Here is a 25,140-nt window from a genome sequence, read left to right as displayed (position 1 = left end):
ACCAGTATTTATTTTCTGTCTCTTAGGATTAGTGCAGCACAGCTATGTTAATGTCAGGCAAAAATGTGCTGATCGTTGACCTTGCATTGGCCTGTGTTCAAAACCTAGGCGTTTGTTTATGTTCAGGATGCTGATCTTATTTGCAAATTATTTTGGGGCACTGGCAAGATTTGTCTTCACTATCTCAGAAAACATCAGCGTGTTTTAGCTTTACAGAGAAGAACTTTATCACATTCTTTATTGTTCTGTGAAATAAAAAAAAAAAAAAGGTGATTTGACTAATCAGTCATTCGAGAAAAGTGCAAAAACTGTCAGCTAATGCAACAAATATCCTTCTTGAGTATCAAGGTACTGCCAGTATCCTAAGCAGTTATTTCTCCACTTCACTAATCTTTATAATTGGCTTGTCTTTTACTGCCATTAATTAAGTGATGTAGTAGCCCATTAATAATTATAAAAGAGTGACACACCTCAGCATTTTCACCTTTCAATAATAGATGTCACGCTTCTGTTGTTTTTTTTCTAATTTAAAATAAAAAGTAGGCAAAAAAAGTGCATTGTTTTAAATGTATATATTTATTTTGGTGTCTTATAGCACCCTTACCCTTCAGAAGAACAGAAAAAGCAGTTGGCACAAGACACAGGGCTCACTATACTTCAAGTGAACAATTGGTAAGTAATTTTTCTTAGTGTTTTTATACGGCCGCTGGCACCCTCCGGCTAATGCTTTGCAGTTTTGAGGACACACCTTGCCCTTGTCTGCTCCCCCCACCACCACCCCCACCACCCCCCCAGCAGTTTATTGATGCAAAAAGGATATAGCTGCGTGAGTGGTTTCAGTGATGGGAACTAGGAGATTTGCTACTGCAGAAAACAAGCCGTATTTTTTTCCCATTGATTGGGCAGATTTCATTGTATTCACATTTGGATATCAGTCCTCCTTCTGGCTGAGGATGTGTCTGCTTCAGTAGGAAGCCACAAGCATTTTGAGAACTTTGGTCTTGGAAGAGGTTGAGATGTTGGGTGAAAAAAAGGGGCAATTGGCCCCATTTCTGCAGAGCGTATTGTTATTTTGGGATGGTGTCATACTTTAAAAAATGTTGTTAGTGGGGTTTTTCTTTTGACTGACATCCTTCTATCTCTTTACCGGTTTGTTTTAGAAGTCCAGTTTTTGAAAGCTTGACTAAACTTTGAGGACAACCTGTCTCTTTGCTGCTAAAGTATGGTGTGGAGCAATTTTATTTATTCCAGCTAAGGGTTGCTGGAACCCCTGATCTGTTGTAGTAGCAATTTGTTTGAGGGAAATTAGGATCCATCGGGACCCATGCTATGTCTGAAATGGATTTTGGGTTGCTGACTGTACAGGAGGCAGTGAAAATTACTTGTGATTTTGAAAATTACTTTTGATTTAAGTATAAAAACACAACAACAAACCCTTAAAAAAAAAGATTGATTTATTACCCTTTGTTACTGCATCGAAATGGAGGTTGCTGCCACTATTGCAGAGCAAGTGTTGTATTTGAAGTGTATTGCAATCTAATACCTTGTAAAACTAAGTGTATCTAATTAATTGTCCTAATATTTTTAGATTAGTGTTTATGATGGGAAACCTTATCCTCTTTGAAGTAATACCCAGAAAATGGCCAAGGCAAACAGCGAGCCTGCTGGGGAAAAGGGAGGGAGGAATGCCAGTTTGCAGACAAAAGTATTTTTTTCCGTTCAATAAGTGTCAGAGATTAATATTACTGAAGCTCTGATTACATGTCCTAATCCATTTTAGTGAATAAATTTGGTCTTGATGTCCATTGCACCTACATTAACAAACCCTTCTCTCTTAGAGAGAGTAGGAGCCTATGGGAGAGATTTCAGATATATTAAACCCCATTACAGAAAATGTAATTTCTGTCAATATAATCCCATGTATTCTTCAATTTAGTACTTTAGAGATAACAAGCTACTTACAATATATTTGCCTTTGGAGGATTAATTTACAAAGTGCACTATCTGGGAGACACAGGCAGGCTCACATAAGCATAGCTTGTAAGGGTTATCAATTTCTGTGACCCCCACAGCAGCCCTGGGAGATCAATTTTTTGAAGCCCTTTAAGACACTGAATAAAGGAAAATACTGAATACTTAGTGTATGTGAAGTATGATTCCAAGATACTTTCTTTAGAGCGGAGGAATAAAAGGCACTAAACCTAAACTATGTAACCCACAGTATTTTGGCTCAGCCAGAGAAAATTAGTGTTTGCTTCAGCTTTATGACCTCCAACCTTCATACAGGCGATACCCTAATTTATATGGTTGTCCTTGAGTTTAAGAGTAGGCGCTTTGGCCAGTTGAGAAGCTGTGTATGTTCGTTGGGGGTCTTATGGAGCAATGGGTGAAACGAGTGTGTGCTGCTTTGGAGTGGTCTGGGAGCATAGGATTCATCAAGGGCAACTATGTCAGTTCAGGATGGGCCATCAAAGAAATTCTTCAAGATGATAGACATGGGATGTTTTGAACTAAAGCTGGTGGAATTTTTCCCAATTGACTTTCCAGGGTGTTTTTCAGTACCAATCTTGTCTCAGATTTGAGGACTTTTTACTTTGGCTCTGTGTCAGATGTGTTTTTATAAGTTCCTTAAGTGCAAGGGGAAAAAAAAAAAAAGTAGGTCAAATTACATTATAACTGAAGTCTTGTGGATGTAGGGCAGGCTTCCTCTGCTTGAGCTAGTTTGGAAATTCTGCAGTGGTGTTACAATTGTATAAATTATTGAGACAATTCCCCTTCCCTCCCCAGCCCCACAAAGATTTAACACTATAGAGACAGTCGGGGCTTTCTTAAATCACAGGTGGTGGGCAGAGATGCCAAAATATGGTAATTCAGCCCCCGCTTTTTAAATGGATGCTGAGAAACGAGGAGGCTGTGAGGTCGTGGCTGAGTGTTCAGGTTGCATGCACACACACACACACACAGGTGCATCCTCAGGAAATGTCCAGTCATGGAGTGATCAATGAGCAACTCATCCCCTTCCAAATCCTGGGGGCTATGGGACAACACTCTCCCAGCCTTTTGCCTAATCTCTTTTCTTCTAAAGAAGTACGTAGGAGAAGAAACTCTTCTTGCCTAAATTGTTTGCTGCAGGGAAGGGTTAACGTATCATTTCTGGTTAGCTTTGCCTTTCTTTAGCGGACTCATAACTCATTCAGCCACAACTTGCAAAAAATTTTGCCTTCTTCCTTAGATTTTTCCAAACTTGTTAACACACATGTACATTTTTGTGTTAATGATGAGTCATTGTAAATCACTGTTGCAGAGATTAAATAAAATGCTGAAGGGCAGGCTGGGTGCAGATCAGTCATAAATTATTGGCAGCAACACAGCATGTGGGAATACATGAAATGTGCATGAAAAACATAAACTCATGTCTGGTAGCATGGTCGTTAGCCCAGACTGGGAATGCTGGATTTTCTGGATGGAATTAGAAGTTTGCCACAGAGCAGTCATTGAAGAGAGCATTTGTTTTCTGCAGATTGAAAGCATTTGAACAATTTTTTTTGTCATATTTTGAATGCCTTTACAGTATGTGCTAGTTGCATACTTCAGTTCTCTGCTGTAATGAAAAAAATGGTGCTTTTCACATATGGTCTGCCCGGTGTTCAGGCTCCCTGGGTTGATGCACACAACTCCTATTGATGGTGGGAGTCACAGGAATGGGGTGATGATGTGAGATGTGCCAGAAAAATGCATCAGTGGTAGGGCACATGTCTTTAAAAATACCACAGTTTTAACTTGACCCTTTTCCTTGGCTGGTTTTATATTTTTAAAGTAATGAAATAATACATGCAGAGGATTTTTCCTTTTTTATTTCTTCACACATGATGATTTTGCTTGTTAATCACCAGCATTTCCTTTCAGAACTATCTTTTTTTTGCCACGGTCAAATGTTTCTGTCATGAGAAGAGGGAACCCTTACCCTGTTGCAACAAAAAAATAATCTATGGCAGGTAGGAAGGTAGCAGAGTTCAAGATGCCTAAATGAACCCTTCAGCTCTCTGTCTTGTTAGTCATTTAACCCTGCAGCAGTTCAGGGTTCAAAGCATGGTAATGTGAATGAGAAGGGACACTTGTATGATCTTGACAGCGTTGCATATATGGACAGGGAAGGGACCTGACCAAGTACAGGTTAATAAGGTGCTTTTCCCCGGTGATAAAAACGGGGATTGAAATATCCAGGAGGTGTGATCCAATCACTTCTTACCTCAGTTGAGAGCCAGCCAGGCTATATTGAACAATCTATACGGTTTTCTTGTTTACTACATCCCAGCTGAATCTCTTCCTGTTAAGAACTAATGGTAAATAATTACTGGTGGTACTCTATGGAGAAGAGAGAGCAGTTCTCGTCAAGGGCTGAATTAGGTGTCGGATGCTTTTTATGTTTTAGGGAAGTCTACGTATGCACAAATAAACGTATATTTGTAGAATACTGTGGCTATCTAACCTCTCTATATGTGCATGTGTATATATGACTAACTCTCTAAATAGAGTACAACTGCATTAAAATGATCTTACAAAAAATTATTCAGTTTGAAAATTCAAATCCTTAAAACTCTAGGTTTTGATTGGGTGTTTCCATTCTGCTTTTTCCAAAATACTCTTGTGCTATCTAGGGCACAGACGAGACAATGATGGAGCAGCTAGTCAATATTTTATCTTACCCTCATTCTTCAGTGCTTCGTTTGTTGAGCTGTATTCAAACCGTGCTTGAAGATGGAATTAAAAATTACTGCTAGACTTTCATATAGTGCTTACTGCTGTAATACCCAAGTCCTCCCCTGACCTCCACCTGCCTATATATGCATACAGTTGTGAGTCTGCATGATGTTTTTTACAGTTCCCCTGCAAAGAGAGAGAATAGTGTTGTCCTGGTTCACAGGTGAAGTGAGACTCAGGGAGGTTCAGGTCCAGCACAGTTACCTGTCTTGGGTTGGTCTGGGACTGTGAGATGACTCAAAATGACAGCAAGTTATCCACATTTAAGGTTCAACCACTGCAACTTGGAGTTTCAGTGGAAACTCCAAATTTTAAATGCCTCAGTGTCTTACATTTCCAACCTCCAATGTTGGGTATGGAGAGATGCAATAAATCAGTAACTGCTGATGAAAAGTTTGGGTTTGATGATTTACTTTGGGTTTGATGATTTACTCGGCAGCACCTGGGAAGTCCAAGGCAGCACCAGAGCTGAATGCACTTCCCCAGTGCAGCATTCAGCTGCTTCAGCCAGGACTGTTTTGCTTTTCTTGCTGTTTTGTTCAACTCTGACAAAGTTTATTTCCTGTAGAAATCATTTTTTTCTACATTAGAGTGCCCTGGCTTGTTCTTATACCAAACATAATCGTCATTGGGGTGGTTGAGGCATTGGGCCCTATCAAAAATTGTACTGTGAGCTGGTAACTGAAATGTTCACCTATAAAGTAGGTTAAAGAATAAGGTGCAAGCAGCTCTACTAATGTGGTTTCCTAACTCTTGAGTTCTTGATTTTATGACCTTGGCTTCTTTAAATGTCAATTTTGTGTATAATTTCCTAGACTTGCAAAAAACCCAACAAACCCCAACCAAACACACTGGGAAAAATGATCAAATAATGTAAATGTCCCTAATCTCATTCTTGGAGACAGCTGAGTTACTTTTGCTGAAACTTTGTAAGGAATAAATTTTTAAAAGGCTCCAAGACCAGCCTGAAGATGAGCTTGAAAAATCTGAGATAGGTTTGCAATAGGAAAACCAGACCACCTTACTATATGTAGCACAGCCAGCTCAGGGCATAGACACCCAGAAATACTTTATTACTCTTTTAGCCCCATCATAACTCCCCTCCAGCAGGAAATTTTCTCCTGCCTCCGTTTCTTTGCTTGTGGGTAAGCATAGTGGTAGAGCTTTGCTGTGGTAGTCACATGGGGCAAGGGATAAAGCGCTTTGCCCTGGCACGGGCAGGCAGGGTGGTATGATGGGGACGGGAGGATTTTACACTTCTGGGGGAGATCGCTCCCCAGCACCCAGCGATGAATGGGGAGCACCACTGCGAGGGGTGTCCTTCCCATCTGCTTGCTGGTCATGCCCGGCCTGGCTTGCAGATGGTGGGGTTACTGATGGAGCAGATGGGGCAGGTGGGGACTATGCAGATTGGGACATGCAGATTGGGGGCATGGGGGAAGATGCTGATGGGGCAGATGGGAGGCGCAGATGGAGGGATGCAGATGGGGGGATGCTGATGGGGTGGATGGGGGAGATGCAGATGAGGACAGATGCTGATGGGGCAGATGGAGGGATGCAGATGGGGGGATGCTGATGGGGCAGATGCAGAAAGCCCCTGCCCGCCCCTCCAGAGAGTTGCAGGGATGTCTGTGTGGCTCTCCATCCTGCTGCCTTTTGGAAAACAGTCCCAGGCCCCTGTCTTCCCACTGTGGTTTTTGTATCATAGCATGCCTGGGGTTTGGTGATTCCCATGTCAGCCCCTTGAAGGGGATGGAAAGGCTCATGCACAGGACTGGCTGTTTAGTGTAGACATCATCTTCACTCAGTTCCTTCGCTGAGGGCGATAGTCACCCCGAGCAAAAGGCCAGCACATGACCAGTGCACCACTTTAGTCCCACTTAAGCACTATTTTTAGGGTGTAAGTGGGGGAGGAGGCCGGCAGGGAGGGAGTATAGCAAAAGCAGGTGCTGGTCCTGTATGCAGGGGTGGTTTTTCAACCCTGCTCCCTACCAAATCACAGGCTACAATAAATAGGCGAAATACTCGCCTTGCCACTTTGCAGAGCATATTGTATGCAGGGATTTTTAATCCTAGGCAAGTAAAATATCTGCTTGTTTTCAGATGTATCTATTACTGCTTTTGTTGCAGTAAACAGATTAAACTAGAAAAGGTCAAGATGCAATTTGAATCTGTGTAAGAACATAACAAATACTTTTCTCAGTAATCAGATACAGTAAATACAAGTACTTATTTACTTGTAAATGTTAAAACATTCACAAATTATCCTCTCAACTTCACCAATACAAATTTAACCCTCAGATTTTGGAAACTATTTACTTTTGTTCTCTGTGTTTCAAGAATATGTATACAGAAGTTATTTAAACACTGTTTTGTTAATGGGGATACATGTGAAAGCAGGAAAAAATAGAAATAAGAAAGACTATATGTTTCAGGTTTAAGAAATATGTATTGTTTGTTATTCCAGTGTAAAATAAGACAGTAGGTGTTTGCAATGTGACAATCATTCCCCCCCCCAAAAAAAACCCAAAAACAACAAACCACAAAACAAACAAAACAACTGCAAAGCCACAAGAAAACTATTTTAAAAAAGGATCTCGCTGAGTGAATTGTTATACCATTTGAGCAATTCAGAATATGTGTGGTAAATTAGCTGATCTAAATGTACCATGTGCTGGGCTTTTCAAGCAGATTTTTACATTTATGTTTTCACTAAGTCTTAGCTAATTGTTATGCCTTTCACCTTGAATGCCAATTGTAATAATAATATTACATCTGTAGTCTATTTCTCTGTTCTTAAATTACAGCAATCAGGAATACTCACTAGGTAAAATCCTGTATAGTTACTCATAAGAAAATATTGAAATCAGACGAAAAAATGTTTAGCTTGCATATTGCCTTAGACAGCCCTGGAGAGCTGCCAGGCAGCCAAGGTATTATTAGAAAAGCTGAGCAAATAGCTTACAGGGGGAAGAATTGTGAATTTAGAGCCATAAGGTACCGTTGTATCACTGGATTTTAGGCTGGTATTTTTTTTAGTTCAGTAAAGCCATTTAAAAATACAGCGCAGTGGTTTAAGCATGCAGGATTTGGGTTTAGCGCGCGGGTTTAAGGAGTAGCTATACAGTTTTGTCACAAAACACAGGTATTTTTCCAAAGAGGGCAGATACTTGGAGGAGGTGGATGAAGAGGTTTTTTGGGGAAATGCTCCCCTTGGCCTCTGGGACTTCAGGTGGAGCACAGGAAGAGCTTTCGCCCTGGAGAGCTGATAGACCCTGGATTTCTTACTAAATTGTGTGTTGGCAGTCTCCACCCCCCCCAAACTACCTCAAAACAGGGGTCACTGTCCAGGAGCACCAGGGAAGGATGTTTCCCCTAACCATTGCTCTGACATCCCCTGGATTCAGGCTGAGGAAAACCAGCCAAGGAAACACCATTTTTTTCAAGAGCAAACGTGGAATTATTTTGCACAAACTAACAGGCTAATTAGTGGCGCCCTGAGCATTGTGTAAATAAAATAACTGGTGTTATTTTATTCACATAGATGCTTTTTTGAAAGCGAGAAAGGTCAGTTCCCACTGCAGAGCATTGCATGCTCCAAACAGGGTTTACCTGCCAATGGTCTTGACTAACAAAAGGCGCTTGGCACTTGAGAAATTAATACACAGTCCCAAAACCCCCTGTTTTCCCTTGGTCCTTCCATCCTCTTCTGGGGTGGTTTCGTACCTAACAAACTTTTTTTAGTTAGTGCATTAATATTCTGTGATGAATGCACTGTCAGGTGTCAGGAAAATAAGATGAAACAGCACTGTGCAAACATTCACCACTTGCTCTTTTCTCCACTCCTGTCCTAGCTTTGCTCTGCAGGATCAAGGTAGGGGTCAGAAGGCTTTGTTTGCTACTTTTTATTTTAAAAGTCTGAGATTCGGGTGTGCAGTGTCTCAAAACAAGAGTTTGGCTTAAAAAAAAAAACGTCCAGGACACTATTGTGTTGTGGAAATGCTGTGTTGCAAGTAAGGGGAGGGTTCTACACCATCTTCTGTAAATACAGTTCTCAGGGTTTGGTTTCTTTTTAGTGCAAGAGATGCTTCCAACAGGAAAAATACCTATAAAAAATAAATAAAAATTATATACCCCAAATATATATTAAAAAAAAAAAAAGAGAGAGAGAGAGAGAAGGGGAGAGTAATGGTTTGTCATTGCTTTGCAAGTCAGGTTTTGGTCTATTCTTGTCATAGCTATCTGAAGTGTGTTTACATATAGTTTGCCTTTCTGGTATTTTGTGCTTGCACAGACCTGATCTCCACCTATTTTGTGTCAACAGTTGCTGAGGTTGGTGTAGAGCGATTAACCATTGCAAACTGAAGCACCAACACATGGAGAATGGTGCCCTCAGAGACCCTCTCTTGCACTTACATCAGGCGCTTGCTCTGGGCTGCACCTGCATAAAACAAACTGCATGGTAAAAAGTCAGCCTGAAATATTAAAAATGGGGCAAATGTTGTCTCCTTCTTGGCTAAACCAATTTTCTCCTCTCAAAAATGAAACACAGCCAGAGGCACAAGGGCGAGGACGTGCTTTTGAGGGCGTGTGTTTTGCCCTGCCTGCCCTGAAATGATTTCGGTGTAAATGATGTATGGCTGGCTATATCAGCGCTAGTTCTAAGGAGGCTTCTGCCTTTTATTTTACTTTTAAAACAAAAAAGAAACAGCAGCAGATGCTGCTGAAAAAATATTACTTCCGCAGTTCTACAACGAAATCTAGGTCATGTAACAGTTTCACGGGTTATTTTTTTTTTTTTTTCCCTGCCCAGGATCTGTAGTCCTTGTGGCTTTCTTTGGCTAATGATAAAGTGGAGTAGCTCCCTTTTAATTCAGATTTATCCTAGAGATGTCTGACTTCTCACCTGGTTTGTAAAGGTGGTTCATACCATCTAGGGCCTGATCCCTAAGCTTTCTGTGTCCCATGGTCTCACAAATTCTTTTTATCTTTGACATTACTCTGACCTCCCTGTGTGTGTTTTGTTTGCCTTGTTTTCTGAGGTTGTCTTTTCTCCTGCCCTGAATAAATGCTGTCAGGAGTAGGATTATAAGCAAAATGAATTACTTCACTTAATGGGAAATTATGTTTAGATAAAGTAGATTACAAAGTAGCTTATTAGTAGTGGTTAGAAAACAATGTTTTGAAGTAGGATGTCTTGGGGGGGAGTTTGTCCAGAAGTGTGGGGTTGTTTTTCAGGTTGGCTGTGACTCAGAGTTGTATCCTTTGTGGTTTCTGGGGAAAAAAAAAAAAAAAAAGAAGGAAAAAAAAATTCAAACCAGTTTTGCAGGTGCCCACATCACATGAAATACACTAACATGCTTGTGTTTGTTGTCTCAGTAGCGGTGGGGAGAATCCAACCACAGGAATCACAACTTCCCTCATCTGCCCTGAGCTGATGTCTTGGGGTGTAGACCACAGTGAGGTCAAAGCGTATTTCATGTGTGAATCACATGTCCCATTTAGGGCTTCATTATGTCTTCTCCTCTTGAGGGCTTCAGGATTTCCCCCAAAGATACTTGTCAGGGCTTTTGATTTGGCTACCCTGCGTGCGTTTCTCTTCATCCCGCAGGCTGGAGAAGCTGGTGTGGGGTATGAAGTTACTCTGTTCTCTGTAAATAGCCTTCTGTAGATGAGGAGGCTGAGGAGATCCACCCAGGAGAGCAGACAGATTGTTTCTCGCATCCTTCAATGAGTGGGAACGCACCTAAACCAGCAGCCAGATGTGGGAGCAGCCTCTCTGCTTTCTCTTGGGCTGGAGGACAGAGCGGGGCTTCCAGATTCCCATGCCATATGCAGTATAGGTTTGGACAAGGCTCCCAACTTGATGTATGGAAAAAGTCTTGGACCTCAAATGAGGAACTGTGTTTAGATGACTTGTGTGGCATGAGAAAGCTTGTGACCTCTCACAGACACTACAATCCCTTAAGAGGTTATGCTGATTCAACAGAGGACAAAGAAGTTGCTGGGAGAGAGGAGTGTTTTCAAAGTAGCGAGTATTTTGCTATCAATTCTCACTGATTCCCAGCATAACCCCTGCCACTGAGCAGAACTTGGGTTGCTGGTTTAAAGTGATCTGTTGAAGACAAGCTGTTGGGTTGCACTGATGGAGTGCACCAGACCAGGACATGAGTTATGGAGTCCAGACGTGCTCTCCTGAAGGTTCAGATGGAAAGCTGAGGTTCAGAACCCCCTCAGAGCTGGGAGAAAACCCTGAGCTGGGAGATGCACATCACAGTCTGGGCTGCTGTCAAAGCTTGCGGAGAGCCTGCGCACCCTTTGCCACAAGCGTTTGGGAGGTCCTGAGGTTTGTGGCATCATCTGTGCATTGAAGCACATACATCTCTATCCCAGCAAAGGTGGTGCATGGTGTGGTGCTGAGATGAATCGCTCTCCAAATCTGCAGTGGATCTACAACCAGGCAGCATCAGTCCTTGGGCAGGGAGAGCATTTTTGTGGGAGGCAAGACATTGGTTGGTAGAATGTTGTGTACCCAACCATAGTGCTGTATGGGGTCTAGTGCTGTCCCAGGCGGGAGTTAGAGCAGCCTTAGTGCTGCTCTACTAGATGAATCCTTGCCATATTCCTTAAAGGCTAATTGTGGCACACGGAGATCAGCAAAGTACAGCTGCACTGGGATTTGGGAGCAGGGAAGAGACGGGAGGTCAGCTCCGCTGGCGTTTTGCCATGTAAAGATTTCCCTTTACATCATCTGGCTGCCGAGGGCGAGTTTACATCTGCTTTGCACCCCGAGGGAATTGCAGTGTCAGAGAATGAGGTTGCAGCGATCCCTCCCCAGCGCAGCGGAGACCTGCAGCACGGCCTCTGCTCCGGCTCCCTGGCATCAGCAGGGAGACACCTGAATGCTGGACCTGGATTTTCACCGGAAACTTTCCATGTCATCTGAGCTTTTATTGAGTGGGATTTGTGGATGAGGGGGGAGGAGGAGAGGAGGAGAGTGTACCAGAAAGGCCAACAGCAGTTTGCCTGTGATGTGGGAGGGCACTGGAGATGGGCAGAGCAGGGAGTGCATCTCCAGGGAGCCCTTCCCTGGGCACATGGTTCCACTCCTCTCTAGTGAGTCCCTCCCTTGTTTTTCATTCAGAACTAACCACATAAATACAAATAGTCTTTAGCTCCATCCTGCTGTGGAACAGAGGAAATTTTGCAAGACAGGAAAAGTGTTTCCTGCTCAGCTTTCTTCTAAAGAGACCCATTGAGCAGCCACCAACCATGAAGCCTGCTCGGAGTTGAGGCTAGAGGAGTGTTTGGGCCAAGGGAAAAGCAGGGTCAGGAGCTTGTGGGTCCTACCTCAGTGGAAGGCCATCAGCTGTCCCTTCTGCACCTGGAGCACAAGCCACCACCAGGCTCGCTGCCACCCTGCGGTGTCACTGCATGGTGTCCTGTTGGGCTGGTGGCAGGGTGCTCCCCAAAAACTGGTTTGTTTATTTGGAGACAGGTTGTGTCCCTGGTGACAGGATTTGAGAAGAAAGCATGGCAAGAGTGGGAGGCAGGGCTTAAGGAGAAGAACAAGCACAGGAGGTGGTCAGCGGTAGAGCTGGTGCACGTTGGGCTGCCCAAAATGTAGGGCATAGCCTGCTCTCTTACAAGGAGCGCATACCTGATCCCATCTCTCTCTATTTTTGCACTTGATATGGTCGCTACCTTAGCAGGGTTGGCTCGTGAGAGATTCAATAGCACTCTCCTGCTTTAAAGCAACTTTTCTGAATTCACGACATGAATCCATCGGTGGGGTCACATAGTAATGCTTGAAGTCAGAAGCTATTTTTAAAACTAAATTGCAGAACCACACATGGCTTTCATTAGTGCTTTACATCAAATTTGTCAGCTAATTAGTGGTTTTTCATCACTAGTTTTTGCCTAGTATTTTATTTGTTCGCTCTTCAATATTGTCTTACTACACCCCCAGCCCTATATACAGTCCCTGATGCTGGTGCTGCCAGCGAAGGAGGGAAGAGGAGGAGAGCTTTCAGGAGATCTTCCCAATCCTCCTGATAGATAGACTCCCTGTGTTTGGAGTATATTCCAATATTACGTGTCTGGAGTGGGCGGTTAGAAGCCTGTGTACTCTCTTCCCTCCCTACCTCCATTTAGTGTTGTAAATGATGTATTGCAGTCCTGAATTGTCTTCAGTTTGGAGGAGGAGGAGGAGGAGAAACCAAGAAAAGTTGCCAAACATGACTTCATAAGGTTTGACTTTAAATTGAACAAAGTTTCTTGAGCGTCTTGGATTTTTTTTTTTTTTCTTTACAAATAAAGGGAGTACAGAGAGCATGGATTGCTAATGACTGGTAGTTACGGGTCATTAAGCTCACTAACTGCCTTCAGGATCAGAACTTTCTAATAATGGCAGTAAGCACTCTTTTAACATTTATTTCTCATTTTAGGGATGGGGAGATGTGATTACCATTCAAAAGTCTGCAGTTATTTTTTCTGTTCATAATTACATAGGGAGCTTGCTATTTTTAAGGCTGTTTTTAAAACACTTGAAAGTATTCAGTGAAATAATTTCTGTGGGTTTTTTTCTTTTCTTTGACTGACTCCTTAAAAAGCTCTGGAAAACAAATACACAGGAAAAAAAATGAAAATATGTTAAAATAAGGAATAAAGCAGTTACTGAAGTGTAATAATCCCGGTTTATAGCACACTTTCCATTTAAATTGTTTTTATTAGAGATAAACCTGTTAAGCGTTGAGGAATTAAGTGCTGAATAGAGAAGGTTGTTTCACTGCTGTATAAATGAAGGATCCCAGTATGCAGAAAAAGAATATGGCTGGTTTTACAAGTGAATTATTTGCCAGCTTGAAGGGCTCTGGTTAGTTTGGCATCTGTTATAAAAATGATGATTTGTTTTTTGTCAAGAGGGATACTATTTTTTTCAGAGGGGCAAGAGAGATTTTAGCAGTGGGGTTTGTAGGTACTGTGAGCTTTCTCTTCGTCCTTACGCTTGGTTTGCTAGAAGGAGCTCAAGGAGAAAATGAGGCAGAAAGATTTTCGGGAATTTCTTGGCACTGCTAGTGATACACAGACTTTTGGCATGCAGCACTTTGGGACAATATGGAGAGGGAACAGCCTGCAACTCCAAGTATCAAAAGTTAATAACGGTGTGAAGCTCTCCTCATTTGGGAGGGCTGAGGGGAAGAAAAATTCAATATACCGCTAAGTCTCAGCATCTCCTTTCAGACAGCTGGTCCTGGAATATTTCATTCAAAGACTGCAAATTGGAAGTCCTCACAATTGCTCTGTCGATTCTTGAGCAAAGGTGACTTTGGGAATTCATGACAGCAGAGGAAGGTCTTGTTTTATTCACTCAAAAGAAGTGAAATACAAGGGGAAAGGAGAAAGACCAGATCTGTGCAGAAAATGTCACTTGGGCTGTAACCTGAGCCTTAGCAAACTGTTCCTTTGGAGGGTTTGGTGACCCTCCGAAAATCCTTGCTCTCTGGCTGCTATTATTGTAGCCAATTTCCAACTAAAATAAGTCTTTTGTCATCACCAGCCATGCCGCCTCTCGCTGAGAAGAAACAAAACTTGTGCGTGGCAGCGAGGGCGGCCAAGCTGAAGGTCAGAGTGCAGAGGCAGATTGCTGCATCCCCAGGGCTGGGGCTGGATCTCACCCGTGGGACTGGCGATGCACCAACCAGGGAGACTGCCAGTGACCTCTGAGGACAGACCCCAGGCCAGAAGCCTAAGAGAAAACATCCTAGTAAAATGCAAATTGGAGAAAATAGGCTTTCCTCCTCTGCTTTAGGGTTATGCAGGTGGAATAGCTGGGATTTTCTTGCTTTTTGAGATATGGTGGAAAGCACAATCTCATGTATTCAAAAGGGCAAGGAAAAGTTAACTTGAAAAAAATAATAAATACTTTAAACTTCTGGTTTTGACCAACTGTTCAAACGTTCCTCCATGCCAGATCCCTCCCTTAAAAAAAAACCAAAACAAAAACAAACAAACCAACAAACAGGCAACCCAAAGCATTGTTTTACAGAGTTCTTGGCCCTCCGTGGGCAGGCAGATGGGTACAACTTGTACACTGAGGGATCTCATGGTGTTTGTGCCACTACTGATTCTGCTCCTTGGAAGACAAAACCCAAGTCAAAAAACCCCTTCCACATTGGAACAAAGGTACCAATGCATAGAACACTGGTATGGGAAAAAATATTTTATGTAAGTCTTTGAGCATGTGTGGGTCTTTACTCACATAAGTAAGGTTATGCAGCTGTTTTAATCATTAACTTAAGTTTTATGCTTAGTTGTATTTTGACAGCACTCTATTTGAGTAGCACTTAATGCACAAATATGGTTTTTAGGTCCTGTTTCCTCTGAACTTCTAAAAATTAGAGTGCTTTAGGATTTCTTTTCCTTAAAACAGGTTAATGTGAACATTCAGGAAAAGGAGCAGTGAGATTTTTCCTGTTAGCTTTTCTGTTCCATCATTTTTGTTGGTGCTATGTCAGCCTGGAGCTTTGGAAATTCAAAGAGTGATCAAAAGATCTTGGCCCTTCTATCAAGGAAAAAACCAAAGTATGAAGAAATTATCGCCATGCCTGTATATTTCTGCAGCAACAGCTAATTTGCAATTTTGCTTGCAAAGTGTTCTCAAATGTGATTTATAAACATAACAGCACTGCATTGTGCTCTCTCCAGGCAAGCCACATTAATAGTTTTAATCTGATGGGTTCTTACAAATTCCAGGTTTGGGTTGCAGGAAGAAACTTGAAAGTGAATACTTTCTTTTTTTTTTTTTTAAATGCATAGTGGTTTGGAGTCTACTCTAATGCAAAGTAAAGCGTTCTGTTACAAAGGCAGGGAGGATGGGACAGAAGGTTAAAGGGCATCCTGGAAACAAACAGCTGGACCAGTTTATTTAAACAGATACAAGGATGGGGAGCTGACCTCCGTTTGACTTCTAGTGGGAGGAGCGAGAATGTCATTTTATTACTTTGCCCAGAAGGAAAATGTTCTTGCGTCTGAATTCCCCCCGAAGACATCCAAACACTGGGCTGTTTGGCAGAATTGCTACTTATAGAAAATACTTACATGAATGCGTAGGAAGAATATAACTATTAAGTACCTGTGTGTAAAATGTTCTTAAAGCAGATATCCTGAGCGATAGCATGGGGCAAACAGGTGAGAATATGTTTGACTGCAGGCACGTCTTGTGGATAATTATTGCTAAATTCTATGCAGTTTATTATTCTAGCGATACCATTTATTATTGACCTCCCTTCCTATTAAAAGCACTTGTAGTTTGGAGGAGAAGGAAGAGAAGGTTCTGAAGTTAGGGTGCGCATGCTTTATGTTGCTCAGGGTTTCTTTGGGGTAAAAGCTTTTGGCAAATGAGGGTGTCGGTGACCAACCAATCTCACTGCTATCAAAACCCCTTCCCTCCTGCCACAGTAACAGGTCCTGGCAATCAGACAGGAGAAGGATGGAGTAAACACAGCAAGAGACTGCCAGGCTTGCAGAAAGAAATGGCTGGGGCACTGGGGTTTTGTGTTGTTGTTTTACTTAGGAGAGTTACTGTGAAAATTGCTTTCTGCAAATGCAGATTAGAGATATTAAACAATTTTCTAATTGGTCATGGAGCTAAGGCAGCTAATGGGGGAAAAAAAGCAGATTTTTTTTAATTGCTTATTTTGCATGGTGTTTGTGCTACACCTGTGCTTATAATGAGAAAGGAGAATTAGTCTAACCTTCTGCTCACATGATTCTAATTTTCATGGTTTGTACAAGATAATGATAAACTGATTTGCAACACCATTTGCTGGAGTTGAGGTTTTTTTTTCCACTGGAAATGTGTAGAAAAATTGGTCCAATACTGTTGCTGACAAAACATGACCTAGTTCAGGTGTAAGGTTTCCAGATCGGCACCCATAATTGGTGCCTTTGAGCCCATTTTCTCGAGACAGGTTTGATTAGGACACAACACCTTGATTAATTTTTGCCTGAGTTTGGTAACAGGAGTCAGACAGGGATGGGAGATAGGAAGAGACCAAAATCACTGTCCTTGTCTTTGACGAGGGCAAAACAAACAGCACGGGGTGGTGGCTTGCGATTCTTCTCCCCACTGGTGTAGAGGAATGGGTGGGCAGAGACGATTCCCACAGGAAGGTCCTGACGGATTTATCTCTGCAGCAGATGCCACCTCAAGCAAAGGCAACAAAACAAGCACCAAGTAGCCCTTTGTGGACTTTACCATTGTGTTTTGCGAGTGTAGCGTGGTTTTACTCACACTCACGCTTCTTCCTTTACTAGTAAATATTGTGGCATACACGTATTTATTATTCTTTTTCTCTCTCATAAAGAATGTAAAGTCCTGTTATGAGGCTTTGCTGTGATTAAATCTCAATGGAGATGTTTTCCAAATGGTTTTTAACTAAGCTTTCTGATGAGCAAAACCACAAGAGAAGTTCTTCTAATGCTCTTCAGACGGGTTCCCAGCCCTGGTTTTGAGCCTCCTCATTTCAGCGTCACGAGGACTGCCTGCAGAGGAGACCAGGGCACTTGTGATCCCTCTTCTTCTTCTGTTTTGCTCCAAATTATTTTGAATATTCCGTTCCTAAATCAGCGTTGCAAGACTAACTGAGGCAAAGAGCTACAAAAATGCAAGGAGTACAGTTGCAGATGGCTATTTTTAAAAACGGCTGTACCTTTTTTTTTTTTTTTATTTCCAAAGATCTGCTTTTCATTGTTCAGGGGGAATTTTCAGTAGTCCAGTAATTACAGTTTAACAAGATGTTTGCTGTAAATGGTCAGGCCTAGCTGGAGAAAACAGGATTATAAATTCAATTACTGTAAAGCTATGACCTCGCCTTGACCCCTCAGACTTTGCATAAAGAGAGAGGGGGGGAAAAAGCCCACCAAGAAATGGCTAGGAGGAATGTATGGCTCTGAAGTCCCCAGCAGTGTGACTTAGCGGTGATAAAACTCCAGACGTTCCCTCATTTGATGGGGTTCTGCCATCACAGTTCATTATCTTAATAGTGGGCATTAAAGGGGAATTAGGTTTGCAAGAGGTAGGGGCAGGTTTTGATAAAAAAAGAAATTGGAAAAAAGAAGTCGGAGGACATAAGGCAGAAATGGCTCTAATGAGGGGGAGGTAGCAGATGCCCTCATGAGCATCTCGCCAGCTTCACCCATTTTTTTTTTTTTGTTTGTGTCCCATTCTGAATTGAGAAGAGCGTTGCTGGTATTGTTTCCTGAAAACTCGGCTAATTCCCCCATGAAAAGATGAAATGGAAGTGTCTGACTGTGGTAGAAAGCAGGCAAACATAAATCAGCTTGGAAACCCCAAGCTCGTGCTCTCAAAGGTCATCGGGGTTAGAGGTTTTGCAGTATTTGCATCCACACGCAGCCCAACGGAGAGCACGGTGGCAAAGCAAGAGGGCTTGGGGATGGGTGGAAGTCATCCCCTTCAATAACCGTTTGCTTTCCTCTTTTTTCTTGCAGGTTTATTAATGCTAGAAGAAGAATAGTTCAGCCCATGATAGACCAGTCCAATCGAGCAGGCAAGTCCCCAGTAGTAACTATATTCAAGTCACGCAGGCAAAAACCCATCCTTGAGCCATTCACCAGGAGGTCTATTACCTGGTAAATAAATGAGAAATGAATGCTGGGAGTGATTGACAATTAAAATACAAGCAGCTTTGTTTCATTATGACCCTAATCATTTTAACATGATTAAAACATTTTGAGGAGAAAAGACACTGAAAATTAAAAAAAAAAAAGAAACTAAAATGATCTGCTCCATGACCGGACTTTCTGTACATGTTCAGGATTAAAGCGGTTGGGAGTTTTTTTAGTAGTTGTTTTGAGTTTTCCTTCCGAGCTCTTTCTGCTCCTGTGACCACTCCCTGGTGCATGGCTTGGTGTGGAATTGCTGTAAACTTTATTACCTGTCAAAAGGGCAAGGGGGTCAGAATCGCTTATGGGACTCAGTAAAGTTCAAAGACATTCAATGAGGTAGAGCTTTATGTGCTTTAATAACCCAAGGCAGCTTACTTCTGAAGCTGGCTTTTAATGTACAGTTAAAACCTCAAGTTCAGGTAGTGGTACTTGTATAGGGTCCTTTTGTCCCTTGTCTCTTCGGTTGCTGTCTTTTGAGATCACTTGAGTGTTTGGGGGTTTACTTTAGGGGGATCTATTTTTAATTTTTAAAAAAAGCTTGAGCTTTCACATGCTGGTTCTGTCTGGGATCTTGGCTCGCAGCTCTGTGTGGGTATTTACCATTGAGGAATAGCCCGTTACTCCCAGTTGATTTTGTTTTCCAAGTCTCACTGCCAAACAATCCAAATCCATCGTTGTCCAAGATGCCTTTGGGCCACACTTCCTCTTTGAGTACATTCAATTATTTTGTCATTAGAGGTAAATATCTGGCACGGACGTGTTCAGGTCCTGCTCTTAGAAAGGCACACGGGTGTAATTTAACACACTGCGATTTCAGTGTGACAATTCCAGCCATAAAATCCAGCTCCTATACAGGTCTTTGCATTGACGTCAGCAGTGGCAGCAGCTGGAACTGGGTCTCCTCGTGTCTCGAGATTTCAGATTGCTAACTTCATTCCAAAACTCACAGTTAGGAAATTAAGCCAAAACTAAGAAAGCTTGTTAGCCCAGCCGCTAAATTTGAACGGTAGATGTTTTCCCCTCTTTTTAGAGCCAGCATCGATTGCTGTCTCACGCAGTTGGGGGTGTGGGTGTGTGTGTGTGTTTTGATGTTGTTGTGAGAAGGGGTGACTCTTTTGGCTGTCACTGAAAAGCAATGATTCTGCGCTTTTCCAGTAAGTCAAGGAACACCCTATAACCCTGACGGGCAGCCGATGGGAGGTTTTGTGATGGACGGCCAGCAGCACATGGGCATCCGAGCACCAGGTAAGATCCCGGGGAGTGTCACCCACCGATGGGTGACCTCATTTGTGCCACCACAGGTAACTGCACCTCCACCCTCCACCATCATCTCAGCTGCCTGCCTTGCCTTGCCTGTCTTCTGCCTGCCTTCAACACCACCAAGGGGAACCAGGCATCTTCTCACTTGAGTGGTCCTGGACCCTCTGCCATGCTGTGTTTTGGAAAGGGGCTTTTGGCACTATCTGTTGACTTTGCTCATTCTCTGGCATCTTCTTGGATTTTTATCTCCCTCTAGGACCTATGAGTGGAATGGGCATGAATATGGGCATGGAGGGGCAGTGGCACTACATGTAACCTTCACCTAGGTAACCAATGGCAAAGCCAGGGGGAAGTAAGTACAAACGGGGTCTTTGTTCTCACTTTGTCCGAGGGATATTTGTCTCCTTGCATTTCCCTATGTTCTCCCTGCCCATAGCCTCATGCTTGTTCCTTCCTTTCCATCCATCCATCCTACGCATGGGCTCCTTCGGGTTTCTCTCCCTCCAGTTCAGCTCAAGCTTTCCAACCTCCCAAGCCCCCCATGCATGCATGCGCCGTATATTGACGCCGCCGTACATTGACGCCGCCATACATTGATGCTATTATCCATCCTCGAGCACATGACAAAACAAGAAGCAGCCAGGGAGGTGGGGGAGCCCGTCGTCTTGGCAACAGACTGATTTGCAAAATGTAAGCGGTCTGCAGCAGCGCAGGGAGAGGAAAGAGCATGTCCCCAAAGTGTCATAAATCTGTCTAACCGCAGTTGATGCATGAGTTACATTTCTCCCGCTAACCTGCAAGACACCAAAAAAGCCAGAGACTTCTTGTAGGTAAAAAAAAAAAAAAAAAACCAAACCCAAAAAAACAGGCAGCTTCACTTAGTTGCATTTTGGAAAACAATGGACGAAACTTTGATTTTTTTGATTTTTTTTTTTTTTTTCAAGTTTATTTCTCTTTGTCTGTCCGTCATAATGGGATTACGTGTGGCAAAGGAAAAAGAGAGAATACAAAATAGAGGTGTGCGCAGCAGGCTATGGAGCTTAGCCCAGGCTAATTGACTATATCCAAATTAAGTATGCCATCACTTGCAGTGTGACAAATGGATTTGACTTATTCAGTATACAAAAATAGAGATCATTAATGCAATCTTCAGTGGCAGGCCTTGCAAAGAAAGCCTAGAAAAACTGTCCCAGTTTTTTTTATTCCCCCTCTTGTCTTTTTATAGGGGAAAATACATTATACAAATTTTGGTTGTGGTTTCTTTTTTTTTAAAAAGAGTAAAGTGGTTTGAAACACTAAGGCACCAGTACCATGTTTTAATGGTGCCCGATTGTGTTCCTCTCACTGTCTTTCTGGAGTTAAAAGCAGTTATTCTGGCATCTTTGTTGTGCCCCCAGCCTATATTAACATAGGGTTTGAAGTTACCCAGTCCAAGCGTATTTCATAGTCGTCTTCTCTGGGCATGAGTCAAAACTAAGTTTTAACAATTAGCTGTGAAAACATTCCTCTGAGCTTGGGAATGCAACAGCCTTATTACCTCATCATGGAAATTTCTAGCTTAGTTAATTTAAATATTGTTTCTTAGTTTCTGGGTCAATTAAATTTAAATGATGTATTTTATGCTTCGTGACCAATTAAATTAATAGGTTATTACAAAAAATATTATCATCTTTTTTGATTAAAGAGCTGTGAGTACAGTATATTTTATAAGCAATTTTCATTAGTTCAAAACTGTTCCTTTAGGCTAGATTAAGCAGCTATTCATTGCTAGAGCCTTGAGACCTGATTCCAAGGTGTTCAGTGCATTCACAGTGCGCTCTTACTTAGAACTAAAGCCAATTGAACCTACTTAGCAATAGCGTATGCCTTTCACCCTTGATGATTATGGAGCTTATAGCTCTCCGAAACAATACACCTGTCAGTTCCCATCAGCTACAGCAATCCAAGCAGAAGGCAGAGGCCCACAGAAAGCAGGAGGTTTTATTGTTTTAGGTCCAATTTTTTTCTTATTGTTCTCCCAAACCCACTGAAACGTTGACTGAGTTGCACGTCTGATTTTTTTGGGGGGACAGAAGTGAGCAGGGGGAAAGGATTAATTGATAACTGTTATTGATTTATATATATATATATATATATATATATATATATATTTAATGTGTTTAAAAACACAGGTTTGATTTAACAGTCATCCTTAGTAATCCTATCAATTTCAGCTTCATATGAGGCCTTTGTTCAGCAATGTATGTGCTTGCTGTAAAGAGTCCGTTTGAATGGCACAAATACTTGGGACAGATTCCAAGCGATCAGGCTCGAGAGCTAAATAAATAACTGTTGATAAACCTCGACACCAATTTAACCCATCTCTTGTCCCAAGCCTGTCGTTAACTATTACAGAATCCCTGCCTTGTTTTCCCAGCATGCTTTTACAAGCAGGGAGACGGAGGCGGGTAGCTAGAGCAAGGCCATGGGGGATGGAGCCCACCTGAGAGCGCTCTTACCTGGCTTTGTGCCACCACCTCGTGTGACATTAGTCGTCATCAGGCTGGTTCTGCCTCTCGTGTGCTTCCAAATCAGAAGCACCTCCATCGCATACGTTCCTAGCCATAAAAGCAGAAAGCGGTTTTATCTCCCAAAACTCTGTATTTCAAGGGGGGAGGAGGTTCTTGGTTTTCCTTTTTTACCTGAGAATCTTTCCCGTTGACATCATTGTGAGTCCATATGTAGGCTTGGATCCCACTGCCCTCGTGCACCCGTGACTCCATATCTCACCTTTGGCTCGAACCCGACCTTCCCATGCCCGAGCAGAGGAACTTCACGGCCTGATGTTGGTCACTGGTCCCCACCACTCACCGCCACCTCTTTCTCTCCGCAGGGCTGCAAAGTATGCCAGGGGATTATGTGTCTCGGGGTAGTCCAATGGGTATGAATATGGGACAGCCAAGCTATACCCCACCCCAGATGCCCCCCCATCCCGCTCAGCTGCGTCATGGCCCCCCCATGCATACCTACATTCCTGGACACCCTCACCACCCAGCGATGATGATGCATGGAGGACCACCCCACCCTGGAATGCCCATGTCAGCATCAAGCCCCACAATGCTTCATACCGGCGAGCCGTCAGTAAGCGGACAAGTGATGGACATTCATGCTCAGTAGCTTAAGGGAAATACGCGTTGTCTGCAGCGACGGTAGATTTCAAACATTGTCTTTCTGCAATGACTATGGAGTTCTTGGCGTCAACTTTGGACCAAGGGACGTTCCAATTCTTCACAGGGACCCTGAAAAGCAGGAAAACACCAACCGAAGTCAACTTCTGGGGACATGCTAAATACCTATATAAGACATTAAGAGAACAAAGAGTGAAATATTGTAAAATGCTATTATACTGTTATCCATATTACGTTGTTTCTTATAGATTTTTTAAAAAAAATGTGAAATTTTTCCACACTATGTGTGTTGTTTCCATAGCTCTTCACTTCCTCCAGAAGCCTCCTTACATTAAAAAAAGAAGCCTTACACTTATCCTGCAAATGACAGAAAGGGCTTATTTGCAGGATTTTTAGAGCATTAAAATAACTATGTCAGGCAGAAGAATCTTTCTTCTATCCTAGGATCTCAGCCATGCACACTCTCTATCTCTCTCCTCTCTCCTCCTCTCTTTCCGTCTGTCTTTCTTCCCTTTCTCTCCCTTTCTCCCTGTCTCTCTCCCTCTCTCTCTTTCTAGCCTGGGGCGTGAATTTGCATGTCTAATTCATTTACTCACCATATTTGAATTGGCCTGAACAGATGTAAATCGGGAAGGATGGGAAAAACTGCAGTCATCAACAATGATTAATCAGCTGTTGCAGGCAGTGTCTTAAGGAGACTGGTAGGAGGAAGCATGGAAACGGAAAGGCAGTGTATTTGAAGCCTAATTGTCACATCAGAGCATCCTTGTCCCCATACAGCAACCACCACCTTGTACATCACTTCCTGTTTTATGCAGCTCGAAACATGGACTGAAGATTTATTTTTAATATGTTGACTTTCTTTCTGGGCAAGACATCAGTCATGTGTGCATTTTTTTTCCATAGTCCCATCATGGAGCATTTATGTATACATTGTAAATAAATTTTGTGCAAAAAGGACTGGAAAAATGATCTGTATTATTGCAATTTTTTGTAAAAGTAGCAGTTTGGTATGAGTTGGCATGCATACAGATTTACTAAGTGGGATAAGCTAATTATACTTTTGTTGTGGTTAAACAAATGCTTGTTGATAGCCTTTTTCTATCAAGAAACCAAGGAGCTAATTATTATTAATAATAATCATTGCACACTGAGTCTTAGAGTTTCTGATTGAAACAGTTTGGATTGTATAATAACTCAAAGCCCAGTTGTAGTAGTTTGAGTGCAGTAATGAAATCTGAATCTAAAATAAAAACAAATTATTTTTTGTCATGGTGACTCCACTGCTTGCAAAATTTGTTTCCTGCCCCCTTTCAGTATTTGTAGCCATTCTATCCCAAATTGGGAGCTGAGCAGCTACAAAATTTGGCTAGCTCTGGAGATGTACATACCATTTGCTATTTAAATATCAGCTTCATATTTAAAGAATGTAAAAGTAATGCTACGCTACATAAAAAAAAAAAAAAAACAAAAAAAAAAACCCAAACCAACTTTCTCAGAACTTGCACTGTAAGTTGTCAGGATGGGAACTGTTGCTGTTAATAAATATAATATTGTAGGGCATTATCAGACAAAAAAATTTAACTAGTGTTACACCCACCCCACCTCCCCCCCGGCCAAATTACAGTTCTAATACGTAGTTTAAATTATTCAAGCCAGTGACATCCTCCATGTCTTTCTGGAACTGAACATATTAAGGAAGGAGGAAAATAAAACTTGGAAAACATTGCCCGGGCGATGCATATTTGTAAGTAAATGACGTTATTTGTGTGAGGGGCTGCTGGACCTCTGCAAGCGGAGGCTGGTGCAGGCCGTCCTCCCCTCATTAACCAATTTCCTCGCACAGCTGTACTTTCTGCACCGTAGCCAGCGAGTTAAATAGCACCAAACAGCCTGGTAGGCTGTGATACCTTGTCGTTTTCTTTAAATAAAAAGAGTAAAATGAAAAAAAAAAAAGTTTCCCGGGGGTAGGAAAATGACACAAATATCTTAATTAAGGCAAAATCAGGTACAGCTCCCCCTCTCACCCCTGCACCCCTCCCAAGCCGGCCAGCACCCCCCGACGGGCCCCTGTCCCGGGGACGCTGCGGGGGGCTGCAGCCCCCTGGCCCGGGGTGCGCGTCCCCCCGTCCCGGGAGTTCTCCCGGGGCTGCCCCCCCCGAGCTGAGGCCGGGGCTGGGAGGGGACAGGTAGGGCAGGGCTGGGGTGCAGGCAGGGCTACGGCAGGGTGCGGGCAGGGCAGGCAGTGCAGACCTTTCTGTAT

General features: G+C 42.7%; 1 protein-coding gene across 2 annotated transcripts in view; it reads left to right on the top strand.

Moving 5' to 3' along the window:
* Nucleotides 1–24,149, top strand: part of MEIS1 (Meis homeobox 1) — a 102,883-nt gene extending 78,734 nt beyond the window's left edge. The window contains exons 6-10 of one of the 2 annotated variants that reach the window (XM_026845053.1): nt 596–672; nt 18,274–18,332; nt 19,606–19,695; nt 19,967–20,062; nt 22,583–22,697. In XM_026845053.1, the coding sequence (XP_026700854.1) occupies nt 596–672; nt 18,274–18,332; nt 19,606–19,695; nt 19,967–20,025 (285 nt within the window). In that variant the 3' untranslated portion in view covers nt 20,026–20,062; nt 22,583–22,697. Of the gene's footprint in view, nt 1–595; nt 673–18,273; nt 18,333–19,605; nt 19,696–19,966; nt 20,063–22,582 lie in introns of both variants that reach the window. The other variant, XM_026845052.1, reaches the window with a different exon arrangement.
* Nucleotides 24,150–25,140: the final 991 nt, after the last annotated feature.

Source organism: Athene cunicularia (genome assembly GCF_003259725.1).
Source record: "Athene cunicularia isolate RWA chromosome 3 unlocalized genomic scaffold, athCun1 chr3_part1, whole genome shotgun sequence".
In the NCBI taxonomy this organism is placed as follows: Eukaryota; Metazoa; Chordata; class Aves; order Strigiformes; family Strigidae; genus Athene; species Athene cunicularia.
The sequence above is the reverse complement of the archived record's forward strand: the minus strand, read 5'-3'. Positions and strand labels throughout refer to the sequence as shown.